This window comes from Sceloporus occidentalis, unplaced genomic scaffold (assembly GCF_023333645.1).
Source record: "Sceloporus occidentalis isolate IW3139 unplaced genomic scaffold, rSceOcc1.0.p SCAF_2, whole genome shotgun sequence".
Taxonomy (NCBI): Eukaryota; Metazoa; Chordata; class Lepidosauria; order Squamata; family Phrynosomatidae; genus Sceloporus; species Sceloporus occidentalis.
Genome location: NW_028316982.1, coordinates 38,235,186 through 38,258,579, shown reverse-complemented (window position 1 = coordinate 38,258,579; position 23,394 = coordinate 38,235,186). Strand labels below are relative to the sequence as shown.

At 38.6% G+C, this 23,394-nt stretch overlaps 1 protein-coding gene across 2 annotated transcripts in view; it reads left to right on the top strand.

The window, feature by feature from the left end:
• Positions 1-21,532, top strand: part of LOC149318170 (rhodopsin kinase grk7-a-like) — a 56,455-nt gene extending 34,923 nt beyond the window's left edge. For both annotated transcript variants that reach the window (XM_089509130.1, XM_089509129.1), the window contains 2 exons: positions 8,594-8,865; positions 20,112-21,532. In XM_089509130.1, coding sequence (XP_089365256.1) covers positions 8,594-8,865; positions 20,112-20,436 — 597 coding nt within the window. In that variant the 3' untranslated portion in view covers positions 20,437-21,532. The remainder of the gene's footprint in view (positions 1-8,593; positions 8,866-20,111) is intronic.
• The last annotated feature ends 1,862 nt before the right edge of the window (positions 21,533-23,394 follow it).

Sequence of the window (23,394 nt, the reverse complement as noted above, 5' to 3'; positions counted from 1 at the left end):
GTACAGATTTCTCATCAGGATTATCAGATGTGATGGGACTCCAAGTCTTTAAGAACCATCCATAGTTTTTCATGATCTATGCAGTCAAATGCTTTGCTGTAGTTTATAAAACACATGCTGATCCCCCCCCCCCCCCCGGAATTTCTTGTTGCTCTCCATTAGCTATCGTATGTTTGTAGTGTTGTCCCTGGTGCCTCTTCCTTTCCTGAATCCCACTTGCACCTCTGGGATTTCACTCTCAGTGTATGGTTGGAGTCTTTGTTGCAGAATTTTGAGCATAATTTTGATTGCATGGGAAACTAGTGCTGTGGTCCTATAGTTGCTGCAGTCTTTTGTGTCTCCTTTTTTGTGGATGATCATTTCCAATCTGTTGGCGACTGTTTTGTTTTCTAAATTTGTTGACATATATTGGTTAACACTAGTGTTGATTCTATCTGTGTGGATTGTAGCAGTTCCATTGGAGTGTCATCTCTTCCTGATGATTATTTTTCTCAGATACTCTTATTGCAGCTTCCATCTCATATGTGAGTAGGAAAAACAAGCACATGTGAGATGACCCTTATGACATCAAGCTGTATCATGCGTTTTATTTATCCCCACCAAAATGAATCAAACTAATTCTTCAGAGTAGGGCCTGTAACTCTGTCTGCTAACTTGAAGCCCTGTTCACTTCTAGGGCACATATTTTGTACTTGTGGATTTTGTGGATATGTTGTACAAACATGGTGCATGCAGCTGTTCATGTATTATGATGCTATGAGGGAATATAGATAAAATAAGAGGAAAATATTAGGAAAGTGTAAAATAATCCTCCATTCTTTCATGTACAGTATCTTTTGATACAGAAGTGAATATTAATGGGTCTATTTTATGCAAATCACTTATTGCACTGGATTTGTGGATAAAAAAATTGGCTGTTTCTATCAGAAATTGATTTTATTTTCTAGGGAAAATTTCCCATATTATATAAAATGGGTCTTGGTTTATTTCAGGGTTACATTTACATGATGTAAATGGAGACGGCTGTAAACAAGGGGAGCCTTGTCTTCTTACCATTCAAAACTCCATACAGCCTCACTCCCTGATCTCACCCTATTACTGTTTGACTGGAGATACCAAGGATTGCTCCTGGGACCTTTTATGTACAACAGTCTACAAGACTGTCTGTCTACAAGAGTCTACCACAAAGCTACAAAGTATCTTTGTCAGTAGCAATTTAATCCAATCTCCCCAGTCTAATAGCTGAGCCACACTGATTTCCTCCCTTTTAACTATTTCCTCTCCCCAAATGCTTTTTTCTCCTATCTACTATGCTGTGTCGTTCCTTTCTCTCGTTCTATCCTCCCATGCTTTTTCAAAAGCACGAGTTCCCAGCTTATCAGAAGCTCTTCTTTGCTGTCTGCAGGAGAGGAGATATTAAGGAGGCTACAATTTTCTGCACCTGGCTAGGAATGTTCACAGAGAAGCACAGCTTCCTCCTAAACAGCATGAAAAGGCAGCCAGTCTGCAGGGTGGGTTGCTGGCTGGGGATGGGGCTCCCCAGTGCAGATGTTGGAAGAATTTTTCATTCCATTTCTCAAGGAAATAAATGCTCCCTAGTTGGGAATCCAGCTAGTTGTTCTTTGGTAGACTTCCCCATCTTACTTCCTTTGACTTGAGTTGCACGTGTGGATTCTGGTATAGTCATGTCCTGCAATGGATTGCTAATTTTGTTTTGTGGATGCTTTATACTTACCACAACTTGGGGAAGGTAATTTGGGCTGGATTTGTGGAAGATGGAATTAGCATCTGTGTGGCTGTTTCCTGCTTTGGGGATCACCATAGAGGATCTGTAGGGCTGAGGCATTTGGAATACAACCAGCTTGGAGACCTTTCATCAGTGCCTCACCCCTACATGGTTGTGAGAATCACACAGTGGCTTCTTCCCCTGTGGATTCCACAGGCTGCCACTTTACAAGTCCCCCTCAGTAAACAGACTGGGATGGATTTCTTTAGATGGTAGGTAGGCCTCCTATACATGGATCCCTGTCCTATGGTGTGCTAAGACTCTAACAACTGTAATCAGTATGTTTGTTGCCATTTCAGCTCCAGCACTGTTTCCTGTGTGTGTTGATGGGGTTCCTTTCATCAAGCAATTTTTCATCATTGCTAGATTGTCTTCTTCTTCTTTTTTTTTTTTTTACTATCACCATTTTTTGGGGGGGAAACAGTAACACTACAACTTTTCTTTTCTCTTTTGACCTAGAGAGGAAAAACGTAACTGGCTTTCTTTAACTTACTCTTGCTTTGAAAACCAGTGACTACATTCTTAATACACTGTCTTTTAGCCTTCCAAATCTCATTAACGCTAATGAGTATTATACAGTTTAAAATGTACTGCCTCAACCTGTGAATGTGACCCCATGGTGCTATCTCTGTTTTCATAAGCTTCTGCTATTTTGAGAGAAAAGGTGTAGTCAGTTTGGGCTCTGCTATAACCAATGAAATTCAGTTCTGGTATAACTGAATTATGCTTTTATAGCCAAGTGAGCAGACTATATTTTATACAGATGCAACTCTGTGCATATTTATTCACAAGTGAATCCCATGGCGTTTAATGGAACTTACTCTATAATAACTGTGTTTAGGATTGCAGTCACAGCTGAAATAAAAATGTAGTCCTGTAGTTTATTCAAAACTAAGCTTTACTAAGTTAAATTATATTTATTGTCAGGTATTTATTGGTAAAATTGCAGCCTAAGTAAGTAAAAGCATGTTTCTGCTTCTTCATCTGATGTTGCCATCTAAAAATGTGACATAGAAGGCATGTCGGCCTTTGTAAATGGTGTGAGCTATGGTGTGTATGGCAGAGGGGGTGAAGGATCTCTAAAATTACACAAAGACACATTCTATGAAGGTAAACAAAGACAGAGCTGGATCTTTGTTAGTACTAAGCATGCCCCATGCTACCTTGTCTTTCTCCCTCTCTTATTTTTTTACATGTTAGAATTGAGATTGGCACCATGGGTCACAGGGTCTAGACTCAACAACACTCTATACACAGCCCTAAATTCTATTGGTAATCCAGTCTAGAATAGAGCTGTTGAATAATTTGCTGGATGATGGCCAACATTTACATAAATCTCATTGATTTAATGGGCCTGTTCAAGTTAGGACTACCAATAGTATTCAAGCCAGAAGGCACACAACCAGCCTATCAGACTGGAAGATTTCAGCTGGCACAAAGCCATCCAGTATCTTTGTCAGTAGCAATTTAATCCAGTCTCCCCAGTCTAATAGCTGAGCCACACTGATTTCTTCCCTTTTAACTATTTCCCACTTTTAAAATATGAAAGGATATAAAATTAATGTAGAAACAAAAGGTCTTGAAAATGTTGTACATAGTTCTAGTGTATAAACATAGAAAGAGTTCTGCTGGATCAGCCCAAATGCCCCTCTAATCCTGCATCTTGTTTCATACAATGGCCTGTTTTCAGGAAGTCCAAAAGTAGGATGTGATGGTAATAGACATTTCCCATTATCATTCAAAAGCATGCTCTCTCTGATCCTGAAGGTAATAGATAACCAATAGCCACTAATAACCGCATCCACCATGATTTTTTCTAATCTTGTTTTAAAGACAGCCAAATTAGTAGATATCACCATACATGCATTGTTGGATTGCAGCCTATTTCTGTAATTGAGGTATAGTATCCCGGCCCTGGCTTGTCTCTATGGTACACTTTTGGCTTGGCATGAGAAGGAAATAGATTACTGTAGAGAGGTGATATACACAATTGTAACACTGCTATACAAACCATTTCATACAAGACCATCAAATCTTTCTTAATTTTCTTGCGTTAAGCACCAGATAACCAGTAAATTTGAAGCTGAAATTGGGAAAATCCTCCCTGATACTTAGAAGCTCTTTCCTTACTATGATAGTTTGGTAATTATTGTGAAAAATGCAGTGGGCCCACCACATCAGCTGGCTAGCAATCCGCAGACTGAAGTGTCCACATATTGCCATGCTGTACTGACACAGACATGATTACATCACCACACATTGGATAATATGGGACACAAGTATCCATGTTTTTTCCCTGTCCATGGGGGCCCCAGAACCAAACCCCCATGTAATGTAATTACCACTAACTGTATACCTCCGTTAATGAAGTAGATGTGTCCCAGGGCATTATTTCTTTACCAGAAATGTTGGTATCTGAGACAGAAATAACATGATTACACCACAAAAAAGAAGCACACTTCAACATTTCAGCAAACATTTTATTCAAAACTAACAACATGCATATGTGAAATGAAACAACCAGGTCAGATAAGCCTTGCATAAGTAAACAAAAACATATGAACTTTCTAGGGACCATTTGAAGGCTTCTTTCAACATTCACCCAAGAATGACTTTTTGATTTCACCATCCTCCACACACCTTATGGTTTCCATTTTTATGGCAGATTTATATATCTATGCTTTTAAAATATACTAGTAAGGCAGGTAAGGCAGGTTTAGCTAGTAAGGCAGGTTTATAAATAAAGAAGTATTAAGTATTTATCTTTTCTCCTGTCTTCTCTCTCTCCCTCTCTCTCTTGTTCTTCACACATGGTCAGTGAGGGATTCTGGAGGCAGCTGCTGTTTATCTTCCCTGTTCTAAGCAGGTACACACAGTAAGACTGGCTTGAGTGGAATCCCATCCTTTCCCAGATCAAGCTTTATTTCACTGTTTACTGCAGATATTCTGCACTCTGACACCAAAAGTATGTGTTTCTCCAGACTTCCTCCAGCATTCTCCCAACTCCAATTCAGCCGGGGGAGGGGGAGATAAAAAGAGGAAATATGAGCTGGAAAGGCAGAAATGACTTTCACTGCCAGAGGCTTTATAATCATAGAGTTGGAATGGAGTGCAAGGGACATCTAATCCAATCCAATGCCATGCAGGAATACACAGCTAAAGTTCTCCCAAAGGGAGTGATCCAGCCTTTGTTTCAAGACCTCCAAGGAAGGAGAGATCACTCCCTTCTAAGGCAATCTATTCCACTTTTGAATGGCTTTTACAGTCAAGATGTTCTTCTTAATGTTTAGGTAGAATCCCTTTTTTGTAATCTTAATCCAGTGGTTCATGTTCTAATTGTTGGAATGGCAGATACCAGAACACTGTCGATATGACATCCCTTCAAGTATTTAAATATGGCTATCAATCACTTCTCATTCGTTTCTTCTCCAGGCTAAACATACCCAGATCCATAAACTGTTCATCATAGGGGTTAAGTTCCAGACTTTTTACCATCTTGGTTGCTTTCTTCTGAATATGCTTCTTGATCTGTGGTGCCCAGAACGGGACACAGTATTCTGAGTGAGTTCTGACCAGAGCTACATTGAGTGATACTATTAGTTCCCTCAATCTTAACAGAATACTCCTATTGATATAGACTAGAATTGCATTGGCTTTTTGATTGATGCATCACATTGTTGACTTATGTCTCACTTGTTCTCTATTAGGACTGCTAGATTCTTTTTACCTGTCAAGGTGTCATCCATCCTATATTTGTCCATTTCATTTTTCTTGCCTAAATGTAGTAGCTTACATTTATCCCTGCTGAAATTCACTTTTTTTAGTTTTGAGTCAGCTCTCTAGTTTTTAAATGTCATTTTGAATTCCAATCCTGCCCTCTGGGATACTAGTTGCTCGTCCTAATTTGGTGTCACCTGCACATTTGCTATGCATGTCTTCTGTTCCATCATGAAAGAAATGTATAAAAATGTTGAACAACACCAAGCCCAGAACAGAACCCTGTGGCATCCCACTAGTCACTTTTTTCCTTCCATGGATTTGCATTGCATGGATAATCCAGTTTTGCCTATAGTAAACATTTTGAACGTAGACATGAAAGCATAGACTTCAAATCCGGCTTAATAAGAATATGTATTTGAGTATGAATAATTTTCCAGTACCTTTGAAAAGACATGAGTTTTCTGTGTTTCCCTTCCCAGGTTCACATACAATATTTTTTAATCTGGAATTTATATAAAATGGATTTGCACTGTGCCAAACTGAATATGAACACAAGAGTTTGGTAAATTTTCATTGGTATATACAACTGAGTTTAACCTGCAGCAGCCATTTTAGCCTTGCTGCTGATTGACCAGAGTTGCCTGATTACTAAAACCTCCTTGACTGATCACACTTACCTACCAACCATTTTTAAACATTTCCTATCCCTGGTTCTTTATGAGATCTTTCCTGCAGCCACCTTTTCCCTTCTCCTGCTCATCTCCTTAGATCCCTGCATCCACCACTTTTCATTTTCACAAGCCTTTATTTTTCCCATATATCATCTTTTGAAATCCTTGATTTTAAGACCATGGGCCCAAACAGACAGGCCAAAATAAAGCTGCTTTGGGTCACTTTGGAGGTATGCTGTTTAAATGACACACGCATCTTGTGTGCCAAAGCTGCGATCAGGTCCTTAGGCCTGAAGCATGGCTTTGATGCGGCTTCTGGCCTCTTAGGATGCATGCATCATTTAAATAGCATGTCTCCAAAGTGACCCGAAGCAGCTTTATTTTGGCCTGTATGTTCAGGCCCCATTATTTGCTATCAGAGCTATAGCCAGATTGGAGCCACTAATTCACCAGAAACATGATCATCCCTTCTAAGAATAACAAAAATAAAGCACTTTTTCAAAGTTCTCATGTGAACTTATATGAACCTGGCCATAGTTGAAACTGAGCTTCAGAGGCCTTTCTGTATATCTCACCACCCAAGAAAGCCGGGTTTGTACAAAGACAAGTCAAAGCATGTTTTTGTGTGGGGTTTTTGGGCTATGTGGCCATGTTCTAGAAAATTTTCTTCCTGACGTTTCACCAGCATCTGTGACTGGCATCTTCAGAGAATGCTTTGACTGGAAAAAGTTGGGTATATATATACTGTGTGAGCCTGGGAAGTCAGAGCCTTCTTTGTGGAAGTGCCTCAACTGAGGAACTCAAGACAGCTAGACTGGTCTATTTTTTGTTTTTGCTTTAATTGAGCCTAAAATAGCTTTCTGAATTGTATGCCTTTTAAGTAATTTTAAATACATTAAATTCACCCTTTTAATAGGTTTCTCTCCTATTTTTAATTTCCTGTGCTATGGTGTTGTTTGGAAAATATTTCAAATTGCAAGTCATAGGGAAAATGTCTTTGGGGGCCGAAGGTAACACAGACATGATTCTATAAATAAATGAATAAATATAATAGGATAACATTCCTATGAAATGTGTCAATAGAACAGGGGGGAAATGTGGATTATAATAATAATGCATTCGGCTTAATTAAACCACACTGAAAATTTCATTTTAACTCCATCAACTGAACCAAAATAGAACAAGGGAGGAACATATCTATAAATAACAGAATTTCAGAAGGCCAATCCCAATGGAACATTAATTGGTAAAATTATTAGGTGCTGGTTTAAGTTACGAAATTGTTTGTGTAAAGAAGGACTTTATCCCACCAGCCTGCTGTACCACCACAATTGTGCTAGTTTAAAAGGGAAGCATACCAATTTGGCATAATTTCTTTTCACTCTTTTCCCCATGCTAGTGCTTTAGGGATCCATGGTAGCATGAGCTGTTTTACACACTGCCAAATGCCATCTTCTAGGTGGAAGGGGGGGGGAGTGATTGCGGCTGCCAACTGCCTCACAAAGCTGGCTGCTGTGTGAATTGTACACAGCAGCTGGCTTCAAGATGTTGGTCACCACTATCGTTACAGGGGAGAGGAGCAGAATCATGCCCGCTCACAACACATGACTGCCTGAGTAGAACAGCAGCAAAAGGGACCTATTGCATGAAGGCCGCATTGGAATAGCAGTGAGATTGGAAACCTATTGACGGGTTTTCCCCATCAATGAAAAGGTGCAATACGGTAATGAGTGGAATGCAAGGCAGCAGCAGCAACAGGATGGACACAGCACTGTGTGATGAGTAGCAGCCCAAGATGTTTTGATCCTGTTAAAATTCCATTTTTATTGCCTTGTATGATATACTTTGAAATCTTCCCCCTGCCCTTTGCATGGAGTTGGACAAAGTTAGGAACATTTCATTGGAAGAAGGGTGTCTGTTGGGAAATTTCTGATGATGAGGGCACCCAAAGGAAGGCCTCTCTTCATGATTTTTTAAATGCCTTTTGTGGGATGTGTACCCCCTTTTCCTCGAGATCAAAGCGGTTCACATCAGGTAAAACTATGACAAACGTCATAATACAGTATAAAAACAGTTAAAACATTCAATTACAATCATAAATATTCAATAAAATTATCTAAAATAAGAAATTAAATGGTCACAGTTATAGGCTATCAAGTATCTTAATCTAATTGGGGAATATTTCTCTAAAAAGAGTCGGGAGGGTATGCTTGCTGGAAGAGATAGGTTTTTAAAGCCTTTTTATTTAGGACTAGCATTTGGATTTAGGAGCAGATTAGGTTAACCATAGTTTACCAAACTTCATAAGGGATTGGGGAACATATTGAAAACCCATATTCAATGGACAGGTTTTTGCAGAATCCTCTCTGAATATATCAATTACTTTTCATTAAAGCTATATGTTTGATTGTCACAGGCTGGAACGAATGGATACATGGCTCCTGAAATCTTAAATGAAGAAAGTTACAGTTACCCTGTTGACTGGTTTGCTATGGGATGCAGTATTTATGAGATGGTTGCTGGTCGAACACCATTCAAGGATTTCAAAGAGAAGGTCAATAAAGATGAAGTTAAAAAAAGAACCTTAGAAGATGAGCCTAAGTTTGAGCATGCTAATTTTGATCAGCCAACAAAAGATATCTGTAAATTGTTCTTGGAGAAGAAACCAGCAAATCGTTTGGGAAGCAGGTATATTTTGACTTTCCTTGATAAAAACATAACTTAATAAATAACGACATTCTATTCTTTTATTTAAGAAAAAAGTTAAGTGTAAGGGTTTTTATAAAGTCTGTATGGTTTTCTAAGCCAATTTATAAAAGAGATCTTATTTATGTATTGTACATGGAGTTGTCCAACTGGTGGGTATTTCCCTTCAAGATGCCTCTGATGGTTCAGTTAGTGCAGAATTCAGATGCCAGAAGTTTGGCTAGCACCTCTGGGTTCACTCACTCCATGTTTAAAAGATTTCATATTTTCCTCTAGATCCAATTCAAGGTATTAGCACTGATCTTAAACTTATCTTAAAAATTCTGAATGACTGAAGAGCCTCTTCCCATATCAATATGCTCAATATATCTTATGAACTTATGTTGAGGCACTACTGAAAGTGCTTATGAGAAATGTGTTGTGTGACCACAAAGCAGAGGGTTCTTTCTGTGGAAGTTTGGAAAAATGCACATAGCATCTGCTCTATATTAACCATCGGTAAGCAAGTTGAGGAATATTCTTCATCCACTCAATTAAAAATGTATATAATAGCATGGCATTATTTTTTGTGGTTTTATATGCTGCCACTTACTATGATTGTGACCTAAATTCAATTGTTAATCCAACTAGAGCAGATCCATTAAATGAATTGCTGAATGGTAAGTCAACAACATAAATTCCATTGTTTTTTGTGGGTTTTTCAGGCTATGTGGCCATGATCTAGAAGAGTTTCTTCCTGACGTTTCGCCAGCATCTATGGCTGGCCAGCCACAGATGCTGGAGAAATGTCAGGCAGAAACTCTTCTAGAACATGGAAACATAGCCCAAAACACCCACAAAAAACTATGGATGCCAGCCATGAAAGCCTTTGACTTCACATAAATTCCAGTGGATTTATTCTGCTCGAGACAAACAATGGATTTAGACAATCTTCCGTCCAATGGATATTTTGTAGTCTCACTGCAAACACTAGGGAACTACTTTACAGAACAGTCCTATGGAAATCAGATGGAAAGACTCCAGAATGGAGGATCACCTCATCCAAGCCCTACTTGGCATACAATGGACCGGGAGATTAATGGCGGACAGTTCCCCCCCTCTAGTTTTCTTCTCTGCTACCAGTTTTTATTCTATTGGGCTTAGAAACTAAGGATTCTGAAGAAAGGGGAAACTACCTTTAAAACATTTTGAAGGTCTGCAGCATTAGGATTTTATATATTATAATATTATTTAGAAAAGAAAACATTGTTGTGAGAATTTTTGTGTATGTGATCTACATGTTCCAGTCAGTATAGGTCTGCTAATACTTGTGGTGAAGCTAAAACTGAGTATTCATTTCAGGCTAAATATGCATAATAAATATGACTTGTTGATACACTTTTGCAGCATTGGAAAGTTTTACAGAGGAACTAGCTATCACACCCTGCAAAATTTCACATATACTGTATGCTGGGAATGGTTACATCAAACACTGAAATGTCAGAGATTTAATTTTTCCGAAGTTCTCGGAGCAATGGTGTTTAACCTTTATCTCATGCGTTTTTGGTCTAGTGGGAGTATTGAGGACAAAAGGAAAGAATAAAACCTAGCTCACTGAAATAACAAAAGATAAACAAAAGGTTTACCTGTGATGAGGAGCTAGAATATCCTACATGTGGATTGTCCTTTCCTCTTCTCTAAAGACAGGAAACATGTAATGATCTTTGAAGCATCCTATAGACAGTGACAACTCTCCTGTATGCCTCAGTTTTGTTTCCTGACTTTGCTCTTCTGGCACTTCTTTGGCTCTGCCCCAGTCAGTGGCATCACTAGGGGAGTGCAGGGGATACAGACCACACCAGGTGACATCCTAAAGATGAGTGACACCGCTGCTCCTCAAACATTTGCCTTTTGGCTTTTATGGCATTTGCCTGTGCCCCTTTAAAACACTGAGGAGATAGGGTGAGTGTGATAGGCTCAATGGAAGGGGAAAGGATAGGTTCCAGGTTGTTTACATTTAAAGTTTTAATTTTTAAAAAAATTTTTTTTAACAAATTAAAACATTGAACAATTTTTCAAAAAACTGTTCTTTTAAAATTTCATTTAAAAACATAACATCTTACCCAATTTTCACCACATGTACATGTAAATATTTAGAATGTGTACACAATATTGTAATGCAAAGGTATAATTTAATTTTGCTAGTTGTTTATGTCACAACTATAGCCATTACATTCAGTGATATATAGAAATTCCAATTTATGAGTAACATTTTTACAAAAAAACATTCCTGAGGATTCTGTATGGTGTGGTGTGGGAAGTGGTCAATGGGGGGGGGGGGGGTGACACCATGAGTTACCGCACTATGTGATTCCAACCACAGTGATGCCATCGGCTCCAGTCACCATGTTTCCTCTTTTGTTTACTTGTTTCTCTTTCAGTTACTAAGAATAGGGCCTTTACTTTATTGTTCTCACTTCTTGCCTGTCTCCTTCTGCTGAGTATCCAGGCCAGTCTTCCTTTTGTTCCACAAGATCCAGCTTCTCATCCCAGTTTTATGCTTCCTTCAAGTCAAGAGACTTATAAGAGTATTAGCCTCATTGGGGCAACAGAGGAAACAGCCCAGACAACGCCCATTCCACAACCGTCCCAGACCTCAAACCAGCCAACAGGGGCCAGCATAAAAACTAGGAGGTATGACGCCAACCCCTTCAGTTAGGGGGTAGACTACCGGAGTTCACCAGGATTTGGGAGCGGAGGACTTCAGACCAGTGGGTGCTATCTACCATCAGTCAGGACTACAGGCTAGAATTTGCCCAGATCAACCCCAGACATGTTCATTCCCTCACAAGTGTCCAAGAATTCTAGCAAGCACAAACCTTTCCTGGAATCTATCAACAATCTTCTTCAGATTGGGGCCACAGAAGATGTGCCTCCTTCACAGAGAATAAGAGGAAAGTAAACAAATTCTAGTGCTAAAAAATGAACATTATCCATTTGTTTGATTTTCTTCCACAGTATCCTCAGCACTCTTCTCCAGCACCCTATCTCAAATGAGTTGATTTTCTTTCTATCTGCTTTCTTCACTGTCAAGCTCTCACATCCATATGTGGTGATGGGGAATACCATGATTTGGCTGATTCTAACTTTGGTCTTACATCTTTACACTTTAGGATCTTGTCTAAATGCATTTCATAGCTGCCCTTCCCAGTCCTAGTTTTCTGATTTCTTGACTGTATTCTTCGTTCTGATCAATGATTGATCCAAGGTATGGGAAATCTTTAACAATTTTGATTTCCTCATTATCCAGGTTGAATTTATGTAAATACTGCATGGTCATTATTTTTGTTTCCTTAACGTTCAACAGTAAGCCTGCCTTTATGCTTTCTTCTTTAACTTTCCTTAGTAATTGTTCCAAGTCTATATTGTTTTCTGTTAGTTGTATGGTGTTGTCTGCATACCTTAGTTGGTGTTCCTTTCTCCAATCTTCTTCCAGGTCTAAACCTGCTCTTCGTATAAAATTTTCTTCATGCGAGTTGGGGGAAAAAGGGTGATAGAATTCAACCTTGCCTGACCCCTTTGCCATTTGGGAACCAATCTGTTTCTCCATATTCTGTTCTAACAGTATCCTCTTGTCCTGTGTACACATTTCTCATCAGGACAATCAAATGTATTAGCACTCCCATTTCTTTAAGCGTGTTCCATAGCTTTCTGTGGTCTATGCAATTGAAGACTTTGCTGTAATCTGTAAAGCACATGCTGATTTTCTTCTGGAATTCCTTGGTGCACTCCATCATATGTTTGCCATGTAGTCTATAGTGTTCCTTCTTTTCCTCTGGGATGTCTCGCCACATACATATATGGTAGGAGTCTCTGCTGCAGAATTTTGAGCATAACTTTGCTTGCAAGGGACGATAATGCAATGGTCCTGTAGTTACTACAATATTTTGTGTCTCTTTTTTTGTGGATTGGATTATATATTGATCATTTCTTTTGCCTATTGTTGGCAGTTCATTTTAGAATATTATCTGTTCCTGGTGATTTTATTCTTCCAAATTTCTTTGAGTGCAGCTTTCCCTCCATTTCCCAAAATTTGGGGTTCATCTTCATATTATTATTTGTTTCATGTGTCACTCACTCACTCACTCACTCATTCATTTCATCTCTTTCATATAGCCTTTCTGTGTATTGTTTCCATCATATTTTTATAAGCATGTTAAGGCAAGATAAAGACCATGATCATTTCACACTGCTTTTTGGGCAAAGGGACTCTAAAGCAGTGGACCAAAAATTAAAATAGAAAATGCAAAACATAACATGAAATCATAAAAAGTAAACTCCAGGAAATTTTGTCAGGACCAGCCACAAGTAAATACCTAAATCTTGAAGAGAGAAATGCACAGACAGGGGGTTAGAATAAGAACACATAGAAGACTAAAGTAGGGGGGTGGTCTTCAGCATTCATATGAATGAACTGAGTGAGGAGGCTAAAGTGGTCTACACAGGAAAGGAATGACAAAGCTAAAGGAACTAGTTACCCTTTAAAAATGATTTTGTGTCCTTATACTTATAAACCTAAATTTAACTTGGGGGAAAATCTTCCAGTCAGTCAGTAGACCTGCAAAAGGGCAGCAAAACAGTTGCATACATCTTTTCCTGATCCTGCACCATCCTGCTCCAGCCTGCTGAATGTTATATTAACCTCTGAGGCATCAGAGAATTGCCTTGCAACAATTATTTGTGCAGATGTTTTTCCTGCTGCTGTTGATTTTCTCAAATATGCTGCTTTAGCGTTTTTTGTAATGATGATATTTCTATGTGACTGCAACGAGGATTGTCTTCTGTGCCCCCACACCTCCTCTGTCATGTAGTGGTAAAATTGTTATCTGAGTCTCTCAAAGGCAATAGGAGGAGCTGCAGAGACAATATGTGACAGTACAAGAAACATAAACACTACTAAAAGCTATATATTCAAAGCACAAAACCTTTTACTTCTTTATCGACTATAGATAAGTGGAGAGAAAATATTGGGATCTATTAATTACACATTTGTTGGTTTTCTTCTTTTACCACTGTCACAATATGTACATTAGAAATATTAAGAGCAGGAAGAAAGCCAGCTATTGTGTACTGGAGGTAGCAGAAAGGCTGTCTACGTCTATTATGCTGGAGATATTGTACAAGAACAGCTCATCCTTATGTAAAGATTAGCGAAAAGATTCTGCTAAGGTCATTGAGACCTTGGGTTATCTGTTTAAGTACCTGTTGCATAAGTTAAAGCTTCTCATAGGCAGCTTTAATTTGCACACCTGATCCTTAAAAATGTTCTGTTTGTGATCACGAGCCAGCCGCATCAAAGAGCTAGGGTCACAAGAGATTAACTGTTTCGTCTCTTGGGTTCAACCCACGTGGGATTTGTGTAATCATCTTTTGCACTCTTGCCGTGCAAAAAGAAATAGCTCAGTCAACAAAAATAAACAGAAAACTACTTTAGCTAGTCAATTCCCCCATTTTTCCCACAGGAGAGAAATGGATATTGTCCATGTAAGAGCATTAAGAGTCTATTTTTATTATTATATAATATTTATAAATTGCTCTTCAAAATTAATTTTCAAAGTGGTCTACAATAAATTGCATAAAGAACAATAAACAATAAAACCAACATAATAAGCAAAAATAAAATTTAAAACAATAAGCAAAATTTTATTAAATGATGGCCTCAAAGTCTAGATGAAATATGTTAAATATTTGTCACTTGCAGAGAACCAGCAAAAATGGTTAATTGTTTAGTGTGCTGTTATTACAATTTTACTGCCATGGAGGGTAAACTGGGAGCGGGCGGCTTCTGGGATTTTCTGCTCATGTTTGAAAATAACCTGTCCAGCTTCAGGTCCTTTGTACTTAGACTTGTAGGAAGGGGAACCATTTTCTGATCAGGCAGCAAAATATCTGGGGCAAAAGGCAATAATTAACATAATAAGTGCCATACAACCTAAACTAAATAAATGACATACAACCTAAAGATAACAATACAAGATTGTTATAAGGATAACAAAGTAGCTGTTAACTTAGCAGACATTCTAGAAATAAAGAATAAATACATTAATAGGAATCATCTAACATTCAAGGCAAAAAAACCAAAACAAAACAGAAGCACAATTGACATCTACCATTTCTTTTAAAAGGGGCCTCCACTAGTGACATGTAGAGTGTGTTGCAAGAGCAGACTCATTGGTGGGAAGTAGAATAATACCTACCTGTCAAGCAATATTTTAATTCACTTACCTACCACAAACATTCTGCATCTGCTGGATTGTGAAAATGATGGGTAGTGGTTAGAGTTATCTGTTCACAACTGTTGTACGCTTACTTTAAAGTACTGTCTTTAACAAGCATCCCACAAATCATGTTAGGCCTGAGGAGTATCTATGATACAATCTCATTTTCACTAAACAAAACCTGCAGCCATTATTTCCCCCGCATATTTTTTTGCTGCTACTTGTGTGACATATTTGCTTTGGTTTTAAACAAGATCACTAGAACCCAGAAACAACTTGCCTGTCAGTTTGACTAAACAGCATGGTCCCAAGCATTCAGAACTGCCCACTACTTCTGACATCTTATTTTTATCAATTTTATATTTTAAACATAATATACATGTATATCTTATATAAATATAAATATTTTATTATATTACATTATAATTTTGTAATATTATATAAAATATAATATTTGATATTTTAGAGATTTTACAGTATAGATCGTGCCTCAGTTTGTAAGTTTGATGGAATTAGAGTAGGGAGAAACGTAGTCAAATGTGGATTCATCTAAGGAGCTAGCTCATGAAGTAGTTATTGGCAAGTTATTATCTCTAAATTAACACAGAGCATTGTTGTGAAGAATTGCATAGTACAGGCACATGTGCACCATTCTGAAGATTTAGTTTTAGAGGAAGTGCAAATGCAAGAATTATGCTTGGTTAGATATCTGTCCGCTGCTGGACAGGAGAATTGCATATTGAATGGGATATGGCTTATCAGACTGCTGATATGTTAGAGGTCTTAATGTTACTTTGAAAAAACGAACTAGGTACTTTTTAAAATTACTATGATCCTCTGTATTGTTACTGTAGGACAGAAAGGTAAGGTGATGAGCAATTTATTACAAACAAGTTACTGTTGCCATGTATGGGATTCACTGAGGAAAGACTAAAGACACCAGATTTGGAAGAATAAAGGCCACAACTTTATTAAACAACATTAACAATACTGTAGGGTTGGTTCCAGTGCATGAAGTCTGGATCTGTCATCCATCAATCCTTGATTGATCACTGAAACCCATTTGTTTGGTCACAGCCAAGCTTCGAGATGACAAGGGGCCACCGGTTGACAACACCTGTTGCCCTATGCTAACCGATTATTTCATGTGCACATCTCTGCTCCTTGTCATTGGGGGATGCTGAATCGATTTAGCCCCTGCAATGATGACACCGCTGGAATCTCAGCACCCCTATGTCCCCGTTGGACTCCCGATCCAGGGCTACACAGCTCTGGAAATCAAGCCCAACCCAAAGACAAACCACTTTTATTTTATTGGGAATAGGATTTCCTGAAATAAAATAAACTGTGCAGAAGTATGCATCCATTTTGGAAGCAAACTCACCCTTCTCAGCTTCCAGTAGCATGATTTTCCACTAAAACATGGGGGTTGTTTACCTTTGTTTTAGAGAGGAAATGTAAGATTTTTTTCACCATCCTGTTGTTGACATTTAGCAGCAGGGGCTCCAGTGACTGCTAAAATGTCAGCAGGGTGTATGTGGTCCACAAACCATGAATTACCCACTTTGCAGTCTGAAACAGTCATGACATTAATGGACTTAAGTGTGGCTAAACTTCCATTTAATTTAACCTAGTATTTTAAAAAGGATTACCACTTTAAACACAGTTGTAGTAGCAGGAGTGGTGAATGCATGGCTCTTCAGATAGAGTTCAACTATACCTCCATCACCACTGACTATGTTTTGTGGAACTGATGGAGTTCAACAACATCTGGAGAGCCACAGGTTCTCCACCCCTGGAGTAGATGATATTCCTAGAGCCTCATTATCATGGGGAAAAAGTAATAAAATAAAACTTTTTGTCGTGACCATTTTAAAAAAACAACTCCAGAGACACAGAAATTTATTGGAATTCCTTTTAAACATGTGTCCGTATACTAAAGGGAGATATTGTTACTGTTGCTAATCTGCGCAATTATAAGATCTAAGCACAGTTGCCACTCTTTATTCACGGATTTTTTTATCCATGGGTTCAAGCATCCACAGATTGAAAATATTCCAAAAATTATAAATTCCAACTAGCAAACCTTGATTTTCCATTTTATATAAGGGATACTATTTTGCTATTTAATGGGACTTGAGCATCCATGGATTCTGTTATCCACGACGGGTCCTGGAACCAAACTTTGGTGGGTAACAAGGACCCACTGTAACATGACTGCCATTTTGCCTAAATAGTAGCAGTGATGTTTTTGGTACAATAACAAAACAAATACTGGGCTGGTACTTGTGAAAGATTAGATATAATCCAGTTTGTGAGTTTGGTCTCTATTTCTGTAAATGTGTCTATCAATTGTCAAGTATTCTTACTCCATACTAAGTAGACTTCTGTCCATGATCCTACATAGAGCGTTGCACAATGCAAAAGGGGTATTAAACTAAGGCTAAACTCTTATTGTTTGGAACAGTTTCTCCCCATAGAGATTTCCAATGTGGAGTCGAAGGCTTTCATGGACGGCATCCATAGTTTTTTGTGGGGTTTTCAGGCTATGTGGCCAAACTCTTCTAAAACATGGCCACATAGCCCCAAAACCCCACAAAAAACTCTTATTGTTTGCTACCCAAAAAAGGAGGGGCTCAAAGGCCTATGGTGACAATTGTACAGGCATAAAAGGGCCTGGAGGTGGTGCTAAAATGTTACTTTCTAAACAGGGCGTAGGTGATGGCTATGCAATTTATTTAAAATGTTCTTCCCTTCCACAACCTGCTGGCACTGAACTCAGGGCGAAGACACAACTCCATATCTAAAACAAAAAGGTTTGTGAGGACTATAATGTGCAAATAATTAATGATGTCAAGATTTCATAACCCTGCACTTTCATCTTATCTCATTTGGATAGTAGTCACCAGCCTTTGATAGAAATGTGCAAACTTTTTAACTTTACTATTACAGAATTGCATGCTTTTGATGTGTATACTGTATATAATACTTATTCTCTCTGTAAATAATACTGGACTTTGGGGGCAGATGAACAAAAAACTTAGTGAAGTAAAGGATAACATTTTATTGAGAACTTCTTGTTCACATGGGAACAGAGCATCCCCAAAAGTAATAAAATAGGGTTGTGGTTTTCCACATTTTTAGTGATGAATTTACTGTGAGTCTTTCCTGTAAATCCAGCCCTAATCGTGAAAAACTTGATTGGCTTTATATGGTATAATGCTCTTTGACATTAGCTAAGCTAATTCTGATGCCCAGGGAATGTTCAAAGTGTCTCATATATCTATTATTACTGGAGTGCTTTACTGCCTTTTTATGTTAAATATATTTCTATGCAGTTTAGAAGTAACTAGATACAAATAAGCTTGGACATTTCTAATTAAAATCCAATAATGATGGTATAGTTACATTGCAGTTGTAATTCATTCAATCTTTGGTAACATTTTAGTTATTTTTATGGTTATGGGAATATAGTCTTACTATAACAGTGGAGAACATCCCATTGTTCAAACACACCTGGCTCTCGTGTTGCTTTGTCTTCTATTTGTGGGTACTGAAGCAAGGATGAGGTAAATGGAAGGATGGTCTGCTTTGTACCACAGTCACCTTTGTAGTATTCCAGGCTCTTTCCTTTAAAAGTTACTGGTTTTGATAGGTTTTTTTAATGGAGTTTCTTTAAAAGTTTTACGTATAATGGTAACTAACTAAAAGGGAAGGCAGAATTGGAACTCAAAGAGGAACTAGTTGGTTTATAAAAGAAAGCTGCGAAGCTTTGTTTTCCTTGTATTCTGACTTGATTCGCTGGGAATTACAATAATAGTTAAATTTTCATTTTGAGTTTGGGTACCAGAATTTTGGTTAACCTCCCAGAATTTAAACTTTAGATTTAAATTTTGTGGCGTATCTGAAATTTGATTATTATGACAGTTGACACTAACATTTCCAGAATATGACTGAATGAAACCAATGGGAGTTAACTTTCAAATAAATATGCTTCAGATGGGGTTGTTTAGTCTGGGGTGAACAAATCTTGCTGTCATGCCCAGCCTGGAGGACGGCTTGGAGGACTCAGAGGATGAGCTAGAGCCCCTGGGACCTGAACCTGTAATGGAGGAGCCAGAGCCCCTGGGGCTTGAACCTGTAATGGAGGAGCCAGAGGCTGGCCCTAGTTCTGCTGGAGCAGAGTCTATGGCCCCTCCAGAGGTTCAGCAGCCAAGTTTGCCTGGTGCCGAGGCTGTGGACACGGAGGAGGATCTGGGCAGTGTGCCTACCTTCAATGAGCGTCGAGCAGAAAGAGAGGGCCTTCGAAGATCTCAGAGGCTTTATCAGAAGCGTGTTCGTAATCAGACACAGCTGAAGGCCAGCTCCTTGCCTTCTTAAGCACCTGGAGCATGTGTGGTTCTTTGCCAGTGGATATCTGACTCTTTTAGAGGAAAGACTCTGTCTCTGGCTCCTTGGCTTCTTGTCTTGACTACCTGGAAACCTTAACCTTGGACTGCTTTATCGACCTGCCTATCTGTTGCCCTGAACCTCGGACCGTCTGACAATTCTCTTGGTAATCCCTTTTGGTAGAACTACTGTGAATCTCCAGGACTGTGTAGCTCACACTGACTTTGCTGTGCTGGGAGGGGCTTTGTTTGTTTGAGAACTAGCTGCCTTATCAGCCCTTTGGCTGCTTTCCCGGACACTTGCCAAGAAAAACCGCATGATAGGTTTGCGTTAGGGTCACTATAAGTAGGAAACAACTTGAAGGCACACAGCAACAACAAGAAACTTTTATACATGAAGTAGAAAATCGTTTGATCATTAATGTTGCTCATACTTAAGAAAAGCAAAATACAAATAAAATGTGTTTGATCACTTCTCTCTGATCCCACAGTTAAATTTATCTAAAATCGTTCCATCTCTGAGCTTAAATTTGTAATTCAAAACTTGCATTCTCTTGTTTGACCATCTCTTCCCTTATTTCAGGAGCAATGATGATGATCCCAGGAAACATTCTTTCTTCAAGTCAATAAACTTCCACAGGCTGGAGGCAGGCCTTATAGATCCTCCCTTTGTGCCCGATCCATCCGTTGTCTATGCCAAAGATGTTGCAGACATTGCCGACTTCTCTGAAGTACGAGGAATTGAATTTGATGACAAAGACAAGCAGTTCTTCAAGAAGTTTGCCACAGGTGCTATTCCAATACCTTGGCAGGAAGAAGTGATTGAAACAGGATTGTTTGATGACCTCAATGATCCCAACAGAGTAGTTGCAGTTGAGAGCAAATCTGGAGTTTGTTTGTTGTTATAAATATTACTTGTTCAGGAACATAAAACGTGGGAATGCACTACTCAAACTTCCCTGATTTCCAAGGCGCTCAGATGTGTTAGAAAATCCATAAAGGCAAGCTGAATAAACTGTTCTCTTCTGTCTTGGTATTTCTCAGGAAACTATGCAATGAAGAATCAGAATTTGTTGAAGGCAGCAAGAAGATTTAACAGCCCATGGTGGTTTATGGATAAAATATGAGGGGATGTGGGAAATCAGCCATTTTGATATGATATGTCCTTGGTCTTGTCACTGCTTTGTGCGAGTTGTATAGTAACAAATCCAATTTCCTTGTAAAAAGGACTCACCTGTGGGGGAAAAGTTACACAACCTATATTAATTTTATTTAGGAAAACTCAGAATATTTATACAGTATAAGCTTATCTCTGTTAATTATGCTATTCTACATGTTAAACAGAAACATAAATGTCACAAGATTTTTTGCTACCGATTTCCATTTCCTATCAGATTTCCTGATAGTGTCTTTTCAATTTGATGAAAGCTGTAGTTTAAATTAAACTACAAATGCATCATTCCAGTTTGTAACTGATCTTTCGGAGAAATAATGCAAATGCAATAGGAATACAACCTGTTAACCATTTTTACAAGTGCTTTTAATGTTGAAAAATAATGTACATATACATGCATGGTTTAAATGTGTACTTCTACTGGTTCTTGTACAAAGTTTTGTTCATGTCTCACTTTGAGATTTTTTTTTAATTCTAAAATTAGTTTGCTTAATCTAACAAACATGTGATAGGAATGGAGAGATACTGAGTACTTCTAAATGATAAAAACATCTAACATTATTGAAAAGCAAATGTTTGAAGTTTAGTTTCTAGTTCAAGTCTTTGGAGGTCATTTATACAAGGAATAGTTTGTTCAGTCCTCACTAACTTCTCTGAACTTGTGTTCTGAAGCCCTACAGAGCTGGATATACTTAAAAGCCAGATATATCTGAACACACAGGGAGGCTTTTGTCTGGAAAAAATGCTAGATCACCACACCTTTGTTGATATGACATTCAAAATGCAAACATATGCTAAGTATTGACCAGTATGTTTAAAGATCTGAAAGACCTTATATAATAGCTATTTTATTTTATTTTTTTAATGTATTAATAAATGCTTATTCAATACAAGAACCTCTTCTGAGGTAAAATAAAATAATAACAAAATACAGTTTATAGTCTTGAACCACAGTTGCTCCAAGCATCTGTGCGGCTACCATTTAACAATGTGGTTCTGATTCAGGTCACATCCTGAATTCCATGCACTGAAATTATCAAATTAATTGCAGATACATTACATAGAGTTTAAGTTCAAATATTTAGATAAGTTACCAATTTAAGAATTAACTCCTTTTAACTCATTAACTTCATTGCTGTTCAAATTTATGTATTTATTTATTTTGAAATGTCTACATCTTGTTTTTAATTCTTTACAGGAAACCCCTGTTTCCGATGGAGTGAATAGAAAGGAAATCGACAAAAGTCTAACCAAAAAAAGGGAAAGATCTTTCCTTTCTGTATATTCATTAAGCTGAAATGAAATACATCAAAAATGTTAGCCCAAAATGATTGCAAACAAGTTCCCCTTAGTGTGACTGTTAGAATTACAAGGATTACAATTACATGGGTATGATTCAGGCCTATGTTAAAACCACAAGAAACCTGCTTATTAAGATAGGACAAGACTTACTGTACTATGCCAATTTCTATGTTTTACCTAGTATACAGTGCGTCCTCGCCTTATGCGGGGGATCCGTTCTGGATCCCTCTGCGTAAGGCGAATTCCGCCTATGCTCGAGCCCCATTGGAAACAATGGGGCTTGTGCGCGGCAGCGCAGGTGCGCACGGGGCGCAACGGGCGCGTGCGCCCATTCAATTGAATGGGACGCGCCACCCGTTCCGCCCCGCGCGCCGCGGCTTGAGCACATATGCTCAAGGCCGCGTATGGCACGCCCGCGTATGGCACGGGCGCACTGTACTGGCAAGATGTTCTTTAGTATGCTGGCAAACTGTATCTAGGATAATCTTAAATTTATCTCAGAACCAAGTACTATATTACATTTTTCTTCTGAACACCCTTTCAGGCTTCCACACAAATGGCCCCTGCATATCTTTGCAGTACATATAAGAGACAGAAAAGAAAGACTTTATTCTAGACTAAAGGTAGCCAGCATCTTGTGGAACAGGAATGGGAGTAGACAGAAGATAGACAAACAGAGGTGGGGTCAAGGGGGACACTCAGTACCTCCTGTCTCCCAAGTTTCCAAAAGGTTTGGAGAGGCCATTGAGAGAAGGGGACCATGGAAGTATTTCAGAAAGAACTGGATCTTGCTGGTTCACACAACTCAAGGTTTTAATGCACTGCTGAAAACAAGAAATCATAAGATTTATAGAACTGTTCTTTCCACAGGCCATCTAATCCCACCTCCTGTTGAAGAAGCAATAAGTCCACAGCTAAACATACCTGAGACATGGACATACAATCTCTATTTGCAAACCATTGTTGTGGACTCCACCATTAATGCAGGGCAATAATAAATAGTTTTAAATATATATATATAAAACAAAGACAGTAACAATATAATACCAATTAAAAAGGAAATAAAAAGGTATGCCATGGTCCAAAACACACTGCAGAGATAATCCAGTTTGAGACCACTTTAATTGCCTTGGCTCAGTGCCAGGGAGTCCAGGAAATTGTAGCTTATTGTGGCACCAGAGCTCTCTGACAGAGAAGGCTAAATGTCTCACAAAACTACAGTTCCCAGTTCCCTAGCATTGAGCCAGGGCAGTTAAAGGTGGTCTCAAACTGGATTATTTCTGCAGAGTGCTTTGGACCTAAGGCCCCATTCTCACTGGCAGTTTTGTGCTGGAGGGAACTGGGAAGCTTTGGTTTCCCTCTCCCTGGATCCCTCCGGAAGCAAGTGCTG